This window comes from Macrotis lagotis, chromosome 5, assembly GCF_037893015.1.
Source record: "Macrotis lagotis isolate mMagLag1 chromosome 5, bilby.v1.9.chrom.fasta, whole genome shotgun sequence".
Classification (NCBI taxonomy): Eukaryota; Metazoa; Chordata; class Mammalia; order Peramelemorphia; family Peramelidae; genus Macrotis; species Macrotis lagotis.
The window spans coordinates 76,801,088-76,820,053 of NC_133662.1; the positions used below are offsets into that span (position 1 = coordinate 76,801,088).

The following is an 18,966-nucleotide window of genomic DNA, read 5'->3' on the forward strand; positions in this document are numbered from 1 at the left end:
TCCTTTCATCTAAGATGGCCTACATTGAGTGATAGGTATTTTAGATAGATAGTTAAAGCAACATTGTACTTTATCTCTCTCTGGTTATGTATATACATGTATATACATATATATGGATTGTATAATATATGGATTTATGCACATAATATATATGTTTATGTACATATATACACAAAGTATATGTTTATATCTTCCCCCTTACATAATTGAGTTGATATAATCATAAATTACATACTGATGTTTTAATATGGCAACATAATGTTGAAAAAACTATAAGTTTGCAGCCATATCTATGATACCTTTATGAAGTGTGAACCCCCATCTCTACAGAATTAAAAAAGAGAAACCTCAGTAGACAAGAAAACTTTATGTTATAAATAGTTTTGCCCTGGGTGGATTCATCAGTTCAAGAGTATAATTTAGGTTCAAAAGAACTGTGTAAAAGAGAGTACAATAATGAAACAGAGATCTCTGAAAGGGGTAGAGGAATGAATTTCTCTTTTATCTCCAATCTTTGGCCATAGTGCCTAGCATCATCTTGTCTAGAAATATCCCATCAAACAATGCAAAAGTTTGACAAGCCCAGAGAGAGTTCAAGGTCTAGTTCATAGAGCTTGTACACACACACACACACACACACACACACACACACACACACACACAGACACCACATACACTCTAGGCTGATATGGACTTGAAAGACAGTCCTTTCAAGAATGGAAGCAGAGAGAAGATTCAGTTTTAAATCAAGTGAGTATTAGAGCCAGAGGTTGAGAATTCAGCTAAATAGAGCAGTAAAATGGAATCTGAACAACCTATCCAGAGTTCTATGAAGAATAAAAGTACTTCTAGACCCTACAGTTCTAGAACTGTGAATTGCCTTGGCATATTTATTCTTTCCATGTGTGTACTACAGCAACTATCTTTGCTAAGAGCAAATTGTGTCTACTTCCAGATTTATATTGGAAATCACACTGATGAGGCTTATGAATTATAGTGACAGGATTAGTCAGGGTGATCCCTGGACCCCAAGAGTAGTAGTTGGTCTCTGAGGAAGTAGGCTAAAATATGCTATTAATAAAATTGAAGGCTATGTAGTTTAAACAGCCACAATAAAAGATATTTCTCCAATTTAACAGCTTATTTCCATACTTGTAAAACTGTCTTTGTAAATAAATATATTTCAGCAAAAGTCGATGACTCTAATGGACCTAATATCATAAGAGATACAACAAAAACACAAGTATGGTTGCTCCTCGAGGAGCTTAGACATAGGATCATAGATTTAGAACTGGAAGTCACTTTAGACATCATCTAATCTAACACCATCATCTTATAGAGAAGGTAATTGAGTACAACAGAATTTAAATGACTTGTCCAAGGTTGGTTGTTGTTCTGTTATTTTTCAATCATATTTGATGCTTTTTGACTCTATTTGGGGCTTTTTTAACAGAGACTAAAGTGTTTGCCATTTCCTTCTCTAGCTAATTTTTCAGATGAGGAAATTGAGGTTAAAAAGTTTCAAATTACTTGCTTACCAAAGGCTACACAGCTGGTAAGGGTCTGAGACCAGATTGTGATATAGTGAAGAGAATTTTGGACTTTGGTTTAGAAAGACAAAATTTTAAGTCCTGTCTTCAAACAAACATTAACTGATGAACAGAAGTAAGCCACTTCTTTTGAGATTGAAGAAACTCATCTTAAGACTTTTCTATCATATTATATGCTTGAGTAGTCTAAGTTATAAACAGTCATATCTATCTCATGGATCTCTAATTGTTTAATAACTTAGATTATATGGTTCTTTAACATTTACAAAACAAACCACAACAGTTGACAAGAACTCCATAAAATAAGTGGTGTATTATATTGATGAAGATTATATTGATGAAGTCAGAGAAGTGACTTCCCCAGGGTCACATAGATAGTAAGAGTTTCAGTAAGCATTTATACCCAGATTTCCTAATTCCAAATTTAGCTCCTTTTACTTTACCACCTGGCTTCAAAGAGTTTGTATATCCAAAAGGACCTAAACAAAGTCAAAATTACATACAGGGCCAATTCAACACAGGGAATTCCTAATCAAATGACTCCTTGAGAAACTCTCTTAAAGACATACTCTTTCCATGTGATACAATCTAATTGTTCTTTATACTTTATCTCCTATCTCAATGAAAACAAGAAGTCACTTTAACAAAATATTTAGAATGCTGTAATAAGCATGAAGTTTAAATCAATAACATCAAAACCCACCTCCTCTCTTTTTTTCCAATGCCAGGATATTTGTGTGGGATTGAATTAGATGAGCAGATTACAGGAAAAGTTTGTCTCATGATGATTTTTTTTAAACTTTAGATCAGAGGTCACAGCAGTTAAATTTGTAACTTGGAAAACCAGTTCACGGGATACTGTCAATCATGGTGGCTGGGGATTTGATGACAAAGATGAAACTGTTGTAAAAGATACTGCTCTTCATCAGATCCTTGCAACTGTCATCAAATACTCTGCCAAGTATTAATGAGCCAGGGGGGGATGGGGATGGGGGTGGGTAGGGGAAATCTCTTACAATTGCTCTATGTTCCTTTTCTTGTGGAGCCTGGTCAATAAATCTGTGCAACAGGTTTTAATTTATGACAACATCCCAAAAGTATCTATAAGACTTTTGCTTTCTTTAGATGAGTCAATAGGGTGAATGTTTCTTAGTGTATGTGTGGGGGTGTTATATGTATATGTTATGGGTTGATCCAAGATGGGAGGTCACATACTACATTCCTTAGCAGCATAGATTTAGGGCTGGAAAGGACCCAAGAGGACATGCAGTCCAATCCCCTCATTTTACAGACAATTGAGAATTTAAGGGACTTTCTCCCCCCAGCCACCTTACTGCAGGTCTATTCCCTCTATTGATCATTTTTAATTTATGCTCTTTTTTATCTCATTTTTACAGTTGTTTATATGTATTTTCCCCTCCGTAGATAGTAAACTCTTTGTTAGATTGCTTGAAAGTCTTTTGTCTATGTATCCCCCAGAGTGCCTGGTCCATAATAGGTATTTGATTGTTGATTCATTAACTGACTCAGTCTGTCCATGTAAAAGGTAGAAATTGAACTCAGGTCTTCCAAACTTCAAGTCAGCTCTCTATATACCATTCCAATATTGTCTTTCTTTTTACTTTGCTTTTGATGATCCACAAGACAAAATGAAACTTTTATTAAATTGTTGTGAAAGAATTTGGATGTGTCTGAGTTGGTTGCCCAAGTTTACTGTTTGAATTCCCAAGAAAAAGGTTCAGAAGGCTCCCTACTATTCAGCCTTCACTTAATAGTATGATAAATAACTATGGGGGGAAGTTGCTTTTTTGGGTGAATTTTCTTTCCTCTTTCCCCCTCACCCCCAATACAGAGTCTGCTGAGATAGTGTTTAAATTTATAATTTAAAAAAAGTTGTAGTTCATAAAAAACATCACACACACACACACACACACACACACACACACAACTAAAGGAATTTTAAAACCCAAATCCTTCCTTCCAAGGAATCTTTTAAGATCTGGTTCAAATTCCTGGCTATGTCATTGGGGAAGAAACTATACCTCAGTTTCCTTATCTATATAACGAAAGTTAAACAAGAAAACCTTTAATGTCCCTTCTAGATTTCAATCTATGTTCCTATGCTCAAGCAACAGGTCTTGCCTACAGTTGTAGGATCTCTGAGATAGAAGGAAAATCAAATCCAGCACCTGGATAAGACAGTCTCTTCTAAAACCCAATCAACAAATGGTCGCTTAATCTTTGGGTAAAGGTCTTTGGTGAGGAACAGCTACTACTTTGCACATCACTACTTTGTCTTTATTTCATCTTGATTATGCCATATGTATGATAATGTGGATAAACCTATATGGAAAAAATAAACCTTTAAAGAAATGAGAAACTTTTGAGTATCCCTGATTAAAACTGTCAGACCTGAATAGAAACTTTAAAATGTAAGCACAGGAGACATGAGAAACCTAGAAAGTAAATACATATCAATTATTGAAAGGAAGTTAAACAGTAGTAGAGTACGTTAATAAGGGGAGAAGAGGCAAGTGCTCCTCCAGAAACCTAATGTCTTCAGACATCACAAAGAGCCTTAAAATAAGACAAATAGAGAAGCTTAGAATATTTTTTGTCTGTACTGATAATATTGAGAAAAAAGAAAATAGAAGCAAAAGCACTATGGTATGGAAGAAATGAGGGAGAAGGAGGTAGAACTTTTCTCATAACTGAGATGTTCTTATCCTCAAGCAGATTATGTTCTGGCATTGCTTGTGTTCTAATAAGTATGTGATAGAGCTGGGAAGAAATCTAAAAAGAGAATTATAAAGAACTTTGAAGAAAAGGAGACCAGTCTTTTACTTAGGGGAGGTTGTTTCCTTGTGGGCAATCAGGAAAGGCCTTCTGGAGAAGTATCAAAAACAAGAGAAAAGCATCATGTAGGACCTCAAAGAAAGAAAGAAATTTCAATAGGTAGATATGCATAACTGCATGGAAGTGGGAGAAGAAGTTGATGAGTAAGCTCTCATTGATGAGAGTATTTGTTGTCAAATTGTTCCTGTTTGCCCTTAATTCATTTTTTTAGATTTGCAAGGCAATGGAGTTAAGTGGCTTGCCCAAGGCCACACAGCTAGGTAATTATTAAGTGTCTGCGGCCTGGATTTGAACTCAGGTACTCCTGACTCCAGGGCCAGTGCTCTATCCACTGCGCAGCCTAGCCATCCCATTGTCCTTCATGCTTAAAGAAGACGGTGAGACCAAGATGGTGATGTCATGACAAACAGGAGAATTAGATTTGAGGGGGTGCTGTGCTAAATCACCAGTATCACTTTCTCCTCCAGAGCCATCTGACTCCAGTAATCAGATATGAATCAGGACAAATGAAGATGGATCTGGATGCAAAGCAATCAGGTTTAATTGACTGCACAAGGTCATGCAGTAACTTTCAAGGGTCTGAGGCTGAATTTGAACTCAGATCCTCCTGACTTCATACTCTATCCACTGCTTCACCTAGCTGGCCCCTGCCTAATAAGATTAGAAAGACAGTTAAGTTGAAGCTAGATTGGGAAGAGCCTATGATAAGGAATTTGAAATATCTTGTTAAGGAATATTATATAATGCCTATATAAAGCAATTTCCTTATGAGAGAGAATTAATTCATTCTTTATATCAAAGCACCCAGTACATTCCCAGGAACGTAATAAGGGCTTAATCAGTCAATCACTGCTGATTGATTCATTGTTTATTATATCTATATAATGGACCAAATATATTTAGAAAGAATTTCCAAGAAATGACAATAATAAAAGAGGAAATATTGCATATGTACAGAGAGTGGCCTCAGAATCTGGAAGATATAGGTTTGGCTTTGTCCCTCTGATACCTATAAGCTGAGGACTCTGGGAAGGCCGTCTAATCTCCCAGTGATCCAGAAACCTCTCTAATATTAGGAATTGAAGGGGTGGATAGGTGGCACAGTGGATAAAGCACTGGCTCTGGAGTCAGGAGTACCTGGGTTCAAATCCAGGCCTCAGACAATTGATAATTACCTAGCTGTGTGGCCTTGGGCAAGCCACTTAACCCCATTTGCCTTGCAAAAATCTAAAAAAAAATATTAGGAATTGAAAAGATGTTCATTTACTTTGGTAGAGAATGCTTCTCACCCCACATTCTCTATAGTAACAAAATCACATAAAAAATGTATATTTCAATAATAATGTGGGAATTCTAAACACCATCAATATGATTACCCCTTCTAAGCAAATTATACCACTCTAATAATTCAAGCATTTTTAAAACTGAATAAATCATCTCCCTAGTCAATATAAATACAATATTTTTAAGTTCAAAATACAGTTTGATGCATTTTTTATTTTTTTTTACAAGGCAATATGGTTAAGTGACTTTCCCAAGATCATACAGCTAGGCAATTATTAAGTGTCTGAGGTCATATTTGAACTCAAATCCTCTTGATTCCAGAGTGGGTGCTCTAACCACCGTATCACCTTGCTGCCCCCAATGTAGTTTTAATACCCAATATTGTCCTTCCATTCTTCCACTTAAATGCTTAGAGGTTATCAAAGCACATGCCATCGAAGATCAAGTTGTGGCAACTCCTTTGCCAAAATGGAAAGACTGAATATGATCCTCAAGATAGAACCATAATATCTATCTATATCTATCTATCTATACAGTATATAAAGCTAAAATTTGGATTGAAGAGGCCCTGAGTTCAAATCTCACTTTAGATATGTGACATTGAGCAAGTCACAACCTTTCTGCAGCTTTTTCCTCATCTATGAAGTGAGGATGCTGGATTGTATGATTGAAGTTTCCTTCAAGCCCTAAATTTATCAGCCTGTGACTCCATGAACTTCTCTTTAGAGGATGCTCATAACCAAAAGGTTAATCACTAGTTAATGAATTTGTTTGTTGATAGCACCACACAAAACCATCTCTCTGCTTTCTAAAGCATGGAGGGATTATTATAGGTTTCCATAGAGAGATTACTTACTCATATAAAACTATAAAGTTTGTGAAAGATTAGAGAAGTCTCATGAAATATTGTATATTATAGGGATATATTTATGTCTTCTTTCCTTTTTGTGTCTTCCCCCTTCAGATCAATTGTTACTTGTTTCCTCAATTTCACTTTTGTAGATCTTGAGTAGGTATATGCAAAATTCCTCAAAGTCATCTCACTGACTATCTTCTACCAGATTGTAGAAACTCTTCCTAGAATAAGTGTCTGGCTTCCTAAACTTTAAGTTTTAAATATCAAGAAAGATCAATCTAGCATAGGCCACAATCAGCCAAATCAATTCTCATCTGGGAGAAGTCAAATGAGGCAGAAAAACTTACAAATCATGAATGGAGAGCATTAAATCAAGACAATATCATATGTGCAATTTTAGAGGGTAGAAATGAAGGCATGGCCCAGTGTGAAACAGTAAAGAGAAGTTAGAATTTGCAGTCAGACATCTATCTGGCTTCAGAATTCTGGCTCTGATCCCTCTTAGGTGAACTTGAGGAAGACGCAATTTCTTTATGTTTCAATTTTTTCACCTGTAAAGTGAAATGGATGGTCTCCAATGAAATTTGAACTCTAAATCGATTGTCTTAAGGTGGGTCTTTTGTGTTGGTCTCCCTGGCTGCCAAGCTATCTGTGGTAGTTGTATGCCCTAGAATATCAGATTATTCTCCTTATTCTTGGGTACTTTCTTATTATTAGAGAATAGTGATTACAGAAATGTTTTCAAGAATAATCAACTGAAGTGCTATGTCTTTCAGAAGATCCAAGTTACATTCCAGATCTTCTCTTTTCAACTGGTTTCCTGGTGTGCCCCCTTGGAGTATGTGGTTGGTGTGTGTGTGTGTGTGTGTGTGTGTGTGTGTGTGTGTGTGTGTGTGTGTGTACTTTCTTCTGAGGACTGAGGAATTAGCCTTACTGCTCCCCTTTTCATTGCTACCACCTGTTGCTTCAGTCCAAATTTATTCCTGGCATGGTCTTCTGTTGAAAAGCTCCTTTTTGAGGTGTTTTATGCTCTTATTTTTAATTTTGTTTTGATTTTAGATTCAAGAAGAAAAACTAGTTGGGAATAAAATAGAATGTGGAATTAAATGTTACTCCTTGAAAGCTGGAAGTAATATTTTTGTCTTTGAATCTGCAATGCCTACAGCAATGCCTGAGACATAGAGGGACTTTAGGAATACTGAAGTTAATGGTTTAAATATTCCAAATGCACTCTATCCCAGGTCATTTTAGTTTAAAGTCATAGAATTGAAGAAAAATCACATTTGGGCCACCACACATTTTTTTCTTACTGGAATTGAGGCAGATGGGAACATTTTTTGGGGGGAGAGGGAGTAGGGGAGCAGAGAAGTTGCAGGTGGTGGTGAAAATCAGAACAAAGCCTCCAGACAAAAGAATAAGGAAATGAAAAAAAATACTACCAATGGGTGGGACTTTAGGAGATGGGCAGAGAACTCCAATCTCTGGGATTTACCTTCCCCTTTCTCAGTCCCAGCACTGAAGACCTCATTCATGTGAGAAGGGACTGATGGAGTGGGAGAAAGGTTGATGGATAGTGTAGAGAATGATCCTAAACAATAACCTGATAAAGGCAAAGAGGAAGGAGAAGGGACAGGAAATTTGAAGTGGTAGCAGCAAGAGAGGATAGGCTAATTCTTGGGGTATTGAATATCTGGTTAGTCACTTAATCAACAAGCATTTTTAAGCTCCTACTACATGAGGGTACTGTATTGGGCACTGGAGATATGAAAGCAAAAAATGACACAATCCTAATCTCAAGGTTAGGTCATTTTACCTTATATACTCTTTCCCCACCAAGTGGACCACTGAAAATAGAGAGATTGGACATGAAACCCAGAGCTTTGGGTTGTATATTTCCATATCTTAGTGATGATGCTTAGATGATTTTGTTTGTGAGAATCTTCACCCCAACAAGGGAACTAATTTTTTCTACCCTCCTATTTCTTCTCAATTTATAAGAGCCTTCATGTATAATAATCAGAGTATAACTGACTATTCTGGTACCCAGGGCAAAAATTCAATTGAGTTGGTCAAGAGATAGAAAGGGACAAAATAAATTGGCTTGGTCAGGTACAATCACACCATTGGTGGGAAGCTAGGTTTCCTAAAGAATACACCTGTCACTCTGAGATGCAGTTGATGACTCCTAAAGACAATAGAGCTTGGACTGGATGAGAAAATAGGTGTTTTGGTGGCTGTTAGTGGAACTGAGGGGTCATAAGATCTTCTCAGATGTCAGTTCCAAGACAGACAAACACCCAATGGCCTTGTCCTTATTTGAATATGTAGTTTAGTGGTGGAGTGCATGTCAGGAGATTAGAATATCTTTCATTAATTAGTTTATTGAAAGACACCAAACCTTCTGGATTTGAGGAAGAATTCTCAGGTGTACAAATGAATCAGGATATTGTCAGTCTAGCCATTGTCCATCAAAGCCAACTTCAAAAGTCAGTTAGCTGACTTAATGTCATTTTCAACCTCCTAACATATTAGTTCTGCCAGAGCACTTTCAAAGAGAAGCTGAGCACAGCAATTGTAGTTACATAACTTACAAACTCCCTATCCCACTTGAGCATACTCAAAAACAATTCAAATACTAAAGTGATATTTTATGGTGCCCCTTTCATTCCCAGGCAACCCATCCATAAAACAACTGACTCATTGAACTATCCTGAACATTTTAAGGTAATTTTCCTTGAAATGTATTTGTACAAACTAGATTCAACTCAAAAATCAAGAAGACCTTAGTGAAAGTTGTTCCTCTGACTCATATTCGAATTTTGAGCCTGGGCAAATTTACATTGATTTCAGGTCATTTTCAGAGAAGGGTCTCTGATAAAGAAAGTTTGATACAAATAAAGACTCCCTGTATCAATGAAATTCATAGGTCTAGTTTTGTGTTTGTTTGAGGAGCAATGAGCATGGGAGCTCGAAGATTTATCCTTATAAGATCAAATCCAGTCTCAGATACTTAGTAGCTGTCTGACTCATGGCAAGTCACATAACTCTGTTTGCCTGAGTTTCTTCATCTATAAAATGAACAAGAGAAGGACATGGTAAACCACTCCAGTATCATTGCCACAAAAAAACCCAAAATGAAATTACAGAGAATTGGTCATGACCAAAATGACTCAACAACAAAGGATTCTGTTTCTGTGTGTGTGTGTGTGTGTGTGTGTGTGTGTGTGTGTGTGTGTGTGTGTGAGAGAGAGAGAGAGAGAGAGAGAGAGAGAGAGAGAGTTTTAAGAGGCTATAGAGACAATGTATATAAAAAACCTGCAGTACAATTCAGACAAAGTAATGCCAGTCTTTCATTGGATCTATAATCGCCATCTATTTCCTCCAAGAGTGCAAGTCCATTCATGCTCTCCCATATTGTGTGATTCTTATCCATGTCCTTCCATAAGTTTACCATAAGGAGTCTACCAAAAATGTCCTGGAGATTTCATTGCTAAAGTACCTTAGGAAATAAAGCCTCAAAGTTTTACAATAATGGTACCGACACAGAAATCCCTCATTATAGCTCAGTTCACAGAGCCAAATTGGAAGAAAAAATGACATTAAAATGATGTTATGGTTTGCAGAGAAAACCACAAAACAAACCCAGAATTAAGGCGATAATGCTTCCCTGTTATACCTTGGCATTGGAGCACATATTTTTAAAGAACCATCTGGCCTATGTGAAATTCCAAGGAGAGCTATAGTACCTTCTAGTACTGTCTCATAAAGAAATCAATGGAGAATGCTTTTTCTGAAAAGCATGCTATCATTATAGCCCCTTGTTATTTTTTTCCCCAATTGAACTTCAACACTTCAAAATTTAGAAAACATTTCAAATGTTTTTGTTTCAATTGTGAACATAAAGACTTATGCTACTCTTTATTTAAAAGATAGCAGAACTCAAGACCCTGTAGAGACAGCATGATAACTTAGAGAACACATCAGAACTTAGAGAACACTGAGACCCAGTTAAGTTGAATTGTTCAAGGTTGCATTAAGTGCTTCATGGGATTTGGGATTTGAACCAGAACAATCTTCTTACTTCAAATCTAAAGGTTTCTCTCCTTGTACCATGTTTCCTTTCCTACTTTTTAAAACCAAGTCTATTTTCAAGTGGAAAAGGTAAAAACTTTTCTAAACACAACTTAATTAAAAAAAATTCTACCAACCATTATAATATTCATGCCCCTTCAAAAGCACTTTTAAAATAACCATCTATGACCATAACTAAGGATAAAGTAAAAATTATGGGGAATTATCTTAATCTGAAGGATTATTTGACAATTTTTCTAGTGAATTGTTTAATACAATGAAAAACACAAGATTGTTTTATATAGAGATAGATATAGATATATATAGTTTTATATCTATTTAGATCTATATATACCAAGTTAAATAAATTACTTACTAATCAATGCTGCTTCATATTATTAAATCAGTACCACATGAATAAGAGATTTCTTCCATGAAGATTTAAAAGCATTCGCATAATATTACTTTCTTAAGTTGGCTATACTTTATATTTATCCAAGTATAATCTATACTGGAATATGCTCTAGGATAATTTTATACAAAGCAAACAAGAATAATTTAAAAAGAAACAGAATCAAGGTCAGAAAACATGATTAATATAATTATAAAATAAAGCACCAAGAAATTATTACATAGCTTTTAATTCTAAAGTGAAAGGCATACATTTGTTGTATAATATAATTAACCAAATATTTCTATTTATATTAGAATATAAATCTAATTTACATAATTCAGAATCCTTTTGGTGATAATATATTGCTCATAAAATGAGTTTATGCTCAACAAATTTGCTTTTAAAACTTTTTCCAATATGTGGAAGTAAAATAATAATTATTATTTGTGATAGAAAAATTTACAAAATCGTAAAATGAACTGATACTCTCTATGGATGCAACTTTCAGTACCTAGGCAATATTACCTTAATCTTCTCTACTTGTTTGTTTATATTGACATTGTCTGCTTCATATTATAAACTCTTAGAAGTCTCCTATATCTGTCCAATTAACTTTTCACATTGGGCATCATAGCAATATAAACTTTCAATTAATAAACATCTTTAGTTGAATTGCAAAACATTATATCAATGGGTATCTTGATAATACAAAGAATTTTACATCTTTTAAGTTATTTGATCCTCATAACACTTCTATGTAAGGAGATTATTATCCTTCCCATTTTACAGGTTATGAAATCAAGATTCAGAGAGGTGGGAATGACTTGTCCAAGAACATAAATCTACTTAAGTGGCAGAGCCAAGCTAAATATTGCAGCAGATGAAAATATGATATAAAAATTTAATTACCAAAATACCAACCCTGGAGTATGTTTTAGAAATAAAATATTATATGCATAGAATGAAAGCATGAGAAATGTTGTAATATCACTATCATCAGTATATAGTAAATCAGAAGATTTTATGATCTTAGTTTTATACCTGGAAAGGATCTTAGAGGTCATTGTTAGACAGGTTAAGTGACTAGCTCAGAGTCACATAGATTATGTGGTATCTGAGGCAGGATATGACCTCAGGGTTTTATTTCTCCAAGTATAGTGCTCTATTCACAACAACAACTACCATTCAAGTAACATTCCTTTGGTTTCTGCTACCAAGGCCTTTACCAAAATTACAATGTAAGTAGCATGGAAAAGTGAAAAGAACAATGAAACTGGAGCAGCAAGTCCTGAGTTCAAATTTTGACTCCTCTACTTACAACCCATGGGACTTTGTGCAAATTATTTAATATGGCTACTTTTCCATTTTCTCATTTACCATATAAGCAGATTGGATCTTATAACCTCTAAAATTTCTTAAGATTTTAAATCTATGACTCTAAATTTGTCTTTGGCAACCTTCAACTTCCTTTGGCCCCTAGTACACTCTGATCCCTCCTTTCCAGTCTTGTAAGTAAGCTTGCTCTAAAATAAATTAACTCACATCTCAGCACCCTACCCCCACACTTTTGAAATTCATGTTCCTCAGATGTGCTTAAGTAGATAATGCAATGAGAAAATTAAGCTAAAAATTAAATTAAATCTATATCTTTCTTAGAATTACTACCATGTTTATTCTATCTAAGGAAAATCAGGATTTTTAATTAGAAGCTTGTTAGCCCATGAATCTCTAACTGGAAAAATTAATGAGAGAAGAGATTTTTGCATAGAGGAACCTTCAAGTGTCCCTTGCCTAGATCTGCCACCAGCACCTCTCCCCAGTGACCTGGCATTCCAAAAGAGTAGGGGTCAGTAACTTGGCACACTCACTTTAGAAAAGTTGATGACCTTCCCTTTAGAGCTCGAAAGGTCTCACCCACACAACTGTTCATTTCCAAACTCTGACTTGTCATGACTAGACTGCCCTCACCCTGCTCCAAAGTGATCAGTCAATTTTCATGTCATTCATTCTTGTATCCAGGCTTTTTGATTCCCTTACATCCAGAAGAGGATGAAAAAGGAGGAGGGAAGAAAAATCTTATGTCTTTCATTCTACAAGAGAACCTCGATACGCTCAGCATTTGTCATGGCTTTTACCTTTAAATGGCACAATCACTATTCTAAGTCATCCAGTTGCTCTCTTCCCTTGAATGGGAAAGCAATGAACTTGTTCTTTTGCTTGATAGTTTAGCTTCATGGGAAACTGCTCTTTAAAAAAGTATACGCATGCATACACGCATATATGACAAACACTCCAATAATTCTCTTCCAAAATAATGTGTTTAGATACATACTTTAATATAATTTCTGTGGCATTTTATAGTAATAAAATACAGATGGATAATTACAGATACCAATACTTAGATACTATTTAATATAACAACAAAAGTAAGTCTTTATGGTGGCACTGTGATAACTATTTACAATAAGATTTTTTTTAAATTGAGTAACATTGTGAAGTCTTGAAGAAAACAAAAATGACCTTGAATTAAAAGATAAACAACAACATGTCTGTAATGTTGTACCATCTCCAAATCACTGATAGCAACAACAAAAATATTTTTATGTGCACATACATGGATATGAATGGGTACTTTTTTCCTGTTTTCCTAAGTCATTGAGAATTCTCCTTGAATATTAACAAGTGTTAATACAATCTTGTACCCACTCATAAGCATTGTTCCAAATCTCTGGCCAGACAGAAGTTATTGTATATAAACAGACTTCCAATATACCATTATGTCTTTTGAGGCATTACAAAAGGTTTATTTACATCATTTTCCTCCTGTTAATTGCAAAAAACAAGAACCATGCTGAACTGCTGAAATTCAGGCTTTGAGAATATAGACCACATGGAGGGAAATGGACCAGACATAGAAACAGGAGTCCTGTCCTATATCGATTCTGTTTAAATCTCAGGGCTCTCCTAAATACTTAACATGAAGAAATCATGACACACACTGCTTTTCTAGACCAAAAAATAAAGGTGAATTAAAGAAGGGGTTCTTAGACTCAGACCCATGAACTTATGTTTCTAAAAATAATTTTGCTAACTAAATTTCAATATAATTGGGAAAAGCATTCATAGACTTTACCAGATTGCCATGAGTTTAAGGACTCCTGAATTCAACCAATTAATTCAGTTCTGAGATAATGAACTCACAGCATTGTTAGCCCAACACATATAACATCCACAATAGTTCTATTTTTTTGTTGTTGTTTGTTGTTTTTTTCTCAGCAAGTAGGCAGGATATAGCTAATTTCATTTGTATAGCTAATTTCATTTGTCTTGTGATACAGTATCAAAGTAATTTGCTCTAAAATCTCCCCAGATTCCCATACAAAATGAGAAGAGGGGAGGAACCAAAATGTGCTCCTCATTTTTCCTAATCTCAAGGTTAAAAGTGCCCTCAGCATTTAAAATGTTACTATGAAATGGCTTCATCATTTCTCTAGTGAATTTCCTTACTATTTATTATGCCAGAAGAGACTCCAAAAGGCAGATTCATGGAGATGACCCACAGAAATTCTTTGTAGTGTTATTTAAAACCAAAAAGGCAGCATATCAATTTACACAGGAAAAGACTCTGACAGAGGGCAGCTTACAAGGGCAAGTGTCCAAGCCGTAGGAGTCAGAAGACACTATATTATAAATAAGAACCATAACCTCCCTCCCCTCATGTATATACCTTAGGTCAAGAATTCCAACCTAAGCAATTAGTACTGAGAACCCAAAGCAAGAGAGACCCTCACACCCTTGACCCAAGCACAGTTAAGGGGGAAACTGACAACATTAATCCCTTTGATTTAAAATAGAGATTTCCTGTATTTCATTATTAGAATCATGGGAATGTGGAGCTGGATTTAAAGTATTCAAAATAAGTATCTCTCTCTCTCTCTCTCTCTCTCTCTCTCTCTCTCTCTCTCTCTCTCTCTCTCTCTCTCTCTCTTCCCCCTCCCCACTAGGATTAAAATATTGCCTTCTCTAATGACACTCAAAATATTAGTGCCATATACTTTGGAAGTGTACTGGACAAAGTCTCCTTAATTGTAGAATAGGTAATACTTGAGCAAAAATTAAAATAGCTACAAATGAATTCTCTCTAGAGGAATAAGTAAAAATCACTAATATGTCTGCTGGTCCATAAAAAAAGATTCTTAAAAAAATAAAAAATAGTGGTGTTGATGATTTTTCAAAAAGTAGCATCATTAAAGACTTTAGGTCACAGGATTAAAAAACTTTTTTTGGTCTTGACTTGTGGTTTTATTAGTATAGGGAATTCACAGTATGAGAACACTGCTGATGAAAATGTGAGGGGCACTGAAAAATTACTTGATTTGCCTGTGGTCACATAGTGAGTACATATCTCAGGCAGGACCTGAACCCAAATTTTCTGACACTTAAGGCAGCCCTTTTTATTTACTATGTCATGCTGTTTCTCAAGATGCTATGCTAGCACTGGTGAAAAAGAACAAAGTAAAAGAATGAAAGCTATTCCACTCTTATGGATAGCTCAGAACTTACGATGTTGTCTTTGAGTGACCTTAAGGACTCCACATCTTCCAAATCTCTAAGAATAACAGCAGTCTAGATTATCAACACAGGTGTAACAAATGTTTAGAAAACTTTTCTGATAAATTAAGTTAAAAATGTTTAGTTATTGGGATCATTAAATATATCATTTTGTGTTTAAAAAAGCTTTGGAATTTGAGCTAAATATGTTGTATACATTGCAAACACTTTGTACAACTGGATGAGCAGATGGAAGGTGCAGTTATATAACCTTAATAACTCAAAAGGCTATATATATATATACAGTATGGATATATAATATGTATACATATATTATATATGTTATACATATATAATATATAATCTCACCATGAGTAAATTCAAAGGCTCAGTGCACCTTCCTCTCCTATTATTTATACATTATACAAGCCATAAAATGATCATCCTTCCATACAGCTAAGAACAGAAAGTACACTAGGAAAAAAATTGTATTTTGACTTAAAGGCTTCATCAAACCATATGTGCAGACACTTGAGATGATGACAGTGTTAAGGTTCCTAGGGTCCTAGAGTCAAAGAAATTCTGTTGACCCCCACTGCTCAACAAGTGCACTCCTTCCACAGGGGGCAACATCTGCCGATCGGTCATGGTCCCACTCGGGGAGGATCCCAAGAAATTTCCTTGAGAAGAAACAATTTTCTCAGGACTGGCAGCCAGTTTGGGAGATGTGGAGAAGTTATATCCATACAAAGCACAGGGGCTATGCAACCTGAAAGTGTTGTAAGAACCCTGATGGGTTTGGTTGGTGGCAAAGGCATTGCCAGATGGTGAGGGCATGATATACTGGAGCTGGGGAGACATCCCTGAAATTTGCATTGACAAACTGGTCTGTGGACAACTGAATGTATCACCATCACTGCCAGCCATGGACATGTTCACAGTTGTACTGCTGGTAACTCCAACGTAAGAAGGAGTCCTCGGTGGGGCAAAAGTCTCCCCAGTTTGGTTAGTGAGCCTATTGTAGGTTTCAGCCAGGGAAGTGCTGTACCGATTGAGGGTCAGGCCTGAACGGGCACAGGCAGAATAATCAGCAGGTGCCAGACTGCAAAGCTGGCTTGTGTTAGGCCCAAGGTGGAAGGCAGGAGATGAACAAGGTGAACCAGATAAAAGATGAGGGTGGGTAGTAGGAACTCCATTTCCAGAACCTTGAAGTAAGGTAGATGAGCCTGTGTTTCCTACAAAAGATTAATAAAAAAAATAAATAGCCCAAAATACTCAGCTATCTTTTTGATTCAATTTGATTCAAATTAAAGAATTTACAGACACATTTCAGGATTTTAATCAGCACAGAGCTTCATGAATTCAGATTCCCTCCCTGAAAGTGTGATGGTCTTAAAATTGCTTCTTCAATTTTTCTCTGTACTATCTCAAAGATTATAAATTTTGAAATTCCCAAGATTTATATTAAATCTAAATTTAATTGCCTGCTTTACCTTGATCTGAAGTTGTCACCATCCATCCTCCTTTTCCCATTTTCTCATTGTTCCCTATTAGTTAGTTTTCTTTGAAACTATATTGTCTCTCCATGGAAGAGCTATAGAATTTCCTTCATTTTTATATATATATATATATATATATATATATATATATATATATATGTATGTATATATATACATATATATATATGTATGTATGTATGTAAAGTTCTTGCTTTATTATCTCCAAAATGTGTTTATTCATAATAGATATGAGAAGATAATAGATAAAGCAAGAAATGATAGATAAAGAAAGGAATGAGACAATGTTGAAGGTGAAGGAGGTAAAGCTTTCTTTCCCCCCCCATGCAATATCACATATCCTATAATATCCAAGAGTCAAGTGCTTATTTAAGAGGTTTGCTGTTGTTGAGGTTTCTCACCCACTCCCCCCTCCTCAGACTAATTTTCTAAGACTCCAAGTTACATCTAAGTTGCTAAGCTGTATGAATGGAGGGATATTCTTGCCAGGAGCTCCCCTCACAAATGAAATCACAAAGTCTCAACTGAAAAGCAAATCTTATACTTTTCTCCTATTCCCTACTCCCATGTCCAGTAGAATAAATCGACCTTTTATCCTCAAGAGGTTTTACCATAAGAACACAATTTCTGGGAAGTTTATACAAGCTGGTAAAGTTTTGAGTGTAAGTTAGAAAAAACCTGCAGTACACTCTGGCTTAGTGTGGACAGATGAGGATTTTCTTTGGTTCCAGAAACTCATGAAAACATTTACTACTAGAAGGGAAAGGGAGAGGTGGGGGGGAGGGGATTCCAATAGAAGTGTCACTGCATTTTTTCCCATTGGTGGCAATGGAAAAAATAAGTGAAAATGTCAGCAAAATGTGACAAAAAGGATGGTTTCAAAGAAACCTGAAAAGATCTAAATGATCTGGCACAGAATGAAGTGAGGATAACTAGGGGAAAATGATACAATAATAACACTATAAAAATAGTTAATTTTAAAGACTTGAGAATTCTCATCATTACAGTGAGTTCAGAGGATTCATATCAGACATGCTATCTATCTTCTGTCTGAGAGGTGAAGGTCCAGAAAGATTCATGATTTTGGACATGGTCAGTGTGAGAATCTTGTTTTGCTAGACTATTCATAGTAGTTAGAAAAGTTTGTTTTTCTTTTACAAATGTAAGGGAAAATAAAACAAAATTAGGTTAAATGAAAATTATTTTTTGATCGCTAACTTGACTTCAGATAAAAAGATCTGACCTATGTGACTTTAAAGGTATTTCATTTACCTTGCTTGGGTATTCCTGGGATATCTTCAAATGTGAGAGTCCTTAGAGAAGGTCTCCAGAATGCATATGACTCTACCAAAGCTTCCAAACCCATTCTGAATGTTAAAAAATCAAAAACAAAAGTCCAATTAGTTTCAGTTTGTTCCATACTTCCTAAGACAGCTATTTTACTAAATATCTTCTTTAAAAAATTGATTAAAATTCTGCTTATTAAAGATTCCCACCTTTGGGGTCATGCATCTTTGAAAAATCTAATGGGGGAGTCAAACAAACAAATACGTACTAATTCTATATAGAATAAATAAATAATAAATAAAGAAATTCAGAAATAAATAATTAAGAAACTAGCAGTAAGAAGAGTTCAGAAATACTTATGAAAGACTATAGTAGATGAGATTTTAGTTGGAACAGAAAAGAAGTCAGGAAAGTCAATAGGCAGAGATGAGGAAGGAGAGGAAAAAGGAAATGCAAGGTCTTACAGTAAATCCCATCAAAATGGAAAAGCAAAGAAGTTTTGGAAAGCTAATCTTGAGCAAGTTTAAAAATTCAGAGTAGTTTAAAAAACCCAATATATTATAATCTAAAAATGCATACAAATTTAGAATTAATATTAAG

At 35.3% G+C, this 18,966-nt stretch overlaps 1 protein-coding gene across 1 annotated transcript in view; it reads right to left on the minus strand.

The window, feature by feature from the left end:
- Positions 1-11,512: 11,512 nt before the first annotated feature.
- The window catches only part of TBX18 (T-box transcription factor 18), a 33,246-nt gene continuing 25,792 nt past the window's right edge, over positions 11,513-18,966 (minus strand). The window contains exons 7-8 of the mRNA XM_074187097.1: positions 18,352-18,446; positions 11,513-16,797 (exon numbers count right to left, since the gene is read on the minus strand). Coding sequence (XP_074043198.1) covers positions 16,073-16,797; positions 18,352-18,446 — 820 coding nt within the window. The 3' untranslated portion in view covers positions 11,513-16,072. The remainder of the gene's footprint in view (positions 16,798-18,351; positions 18,447-18,966) is intronic.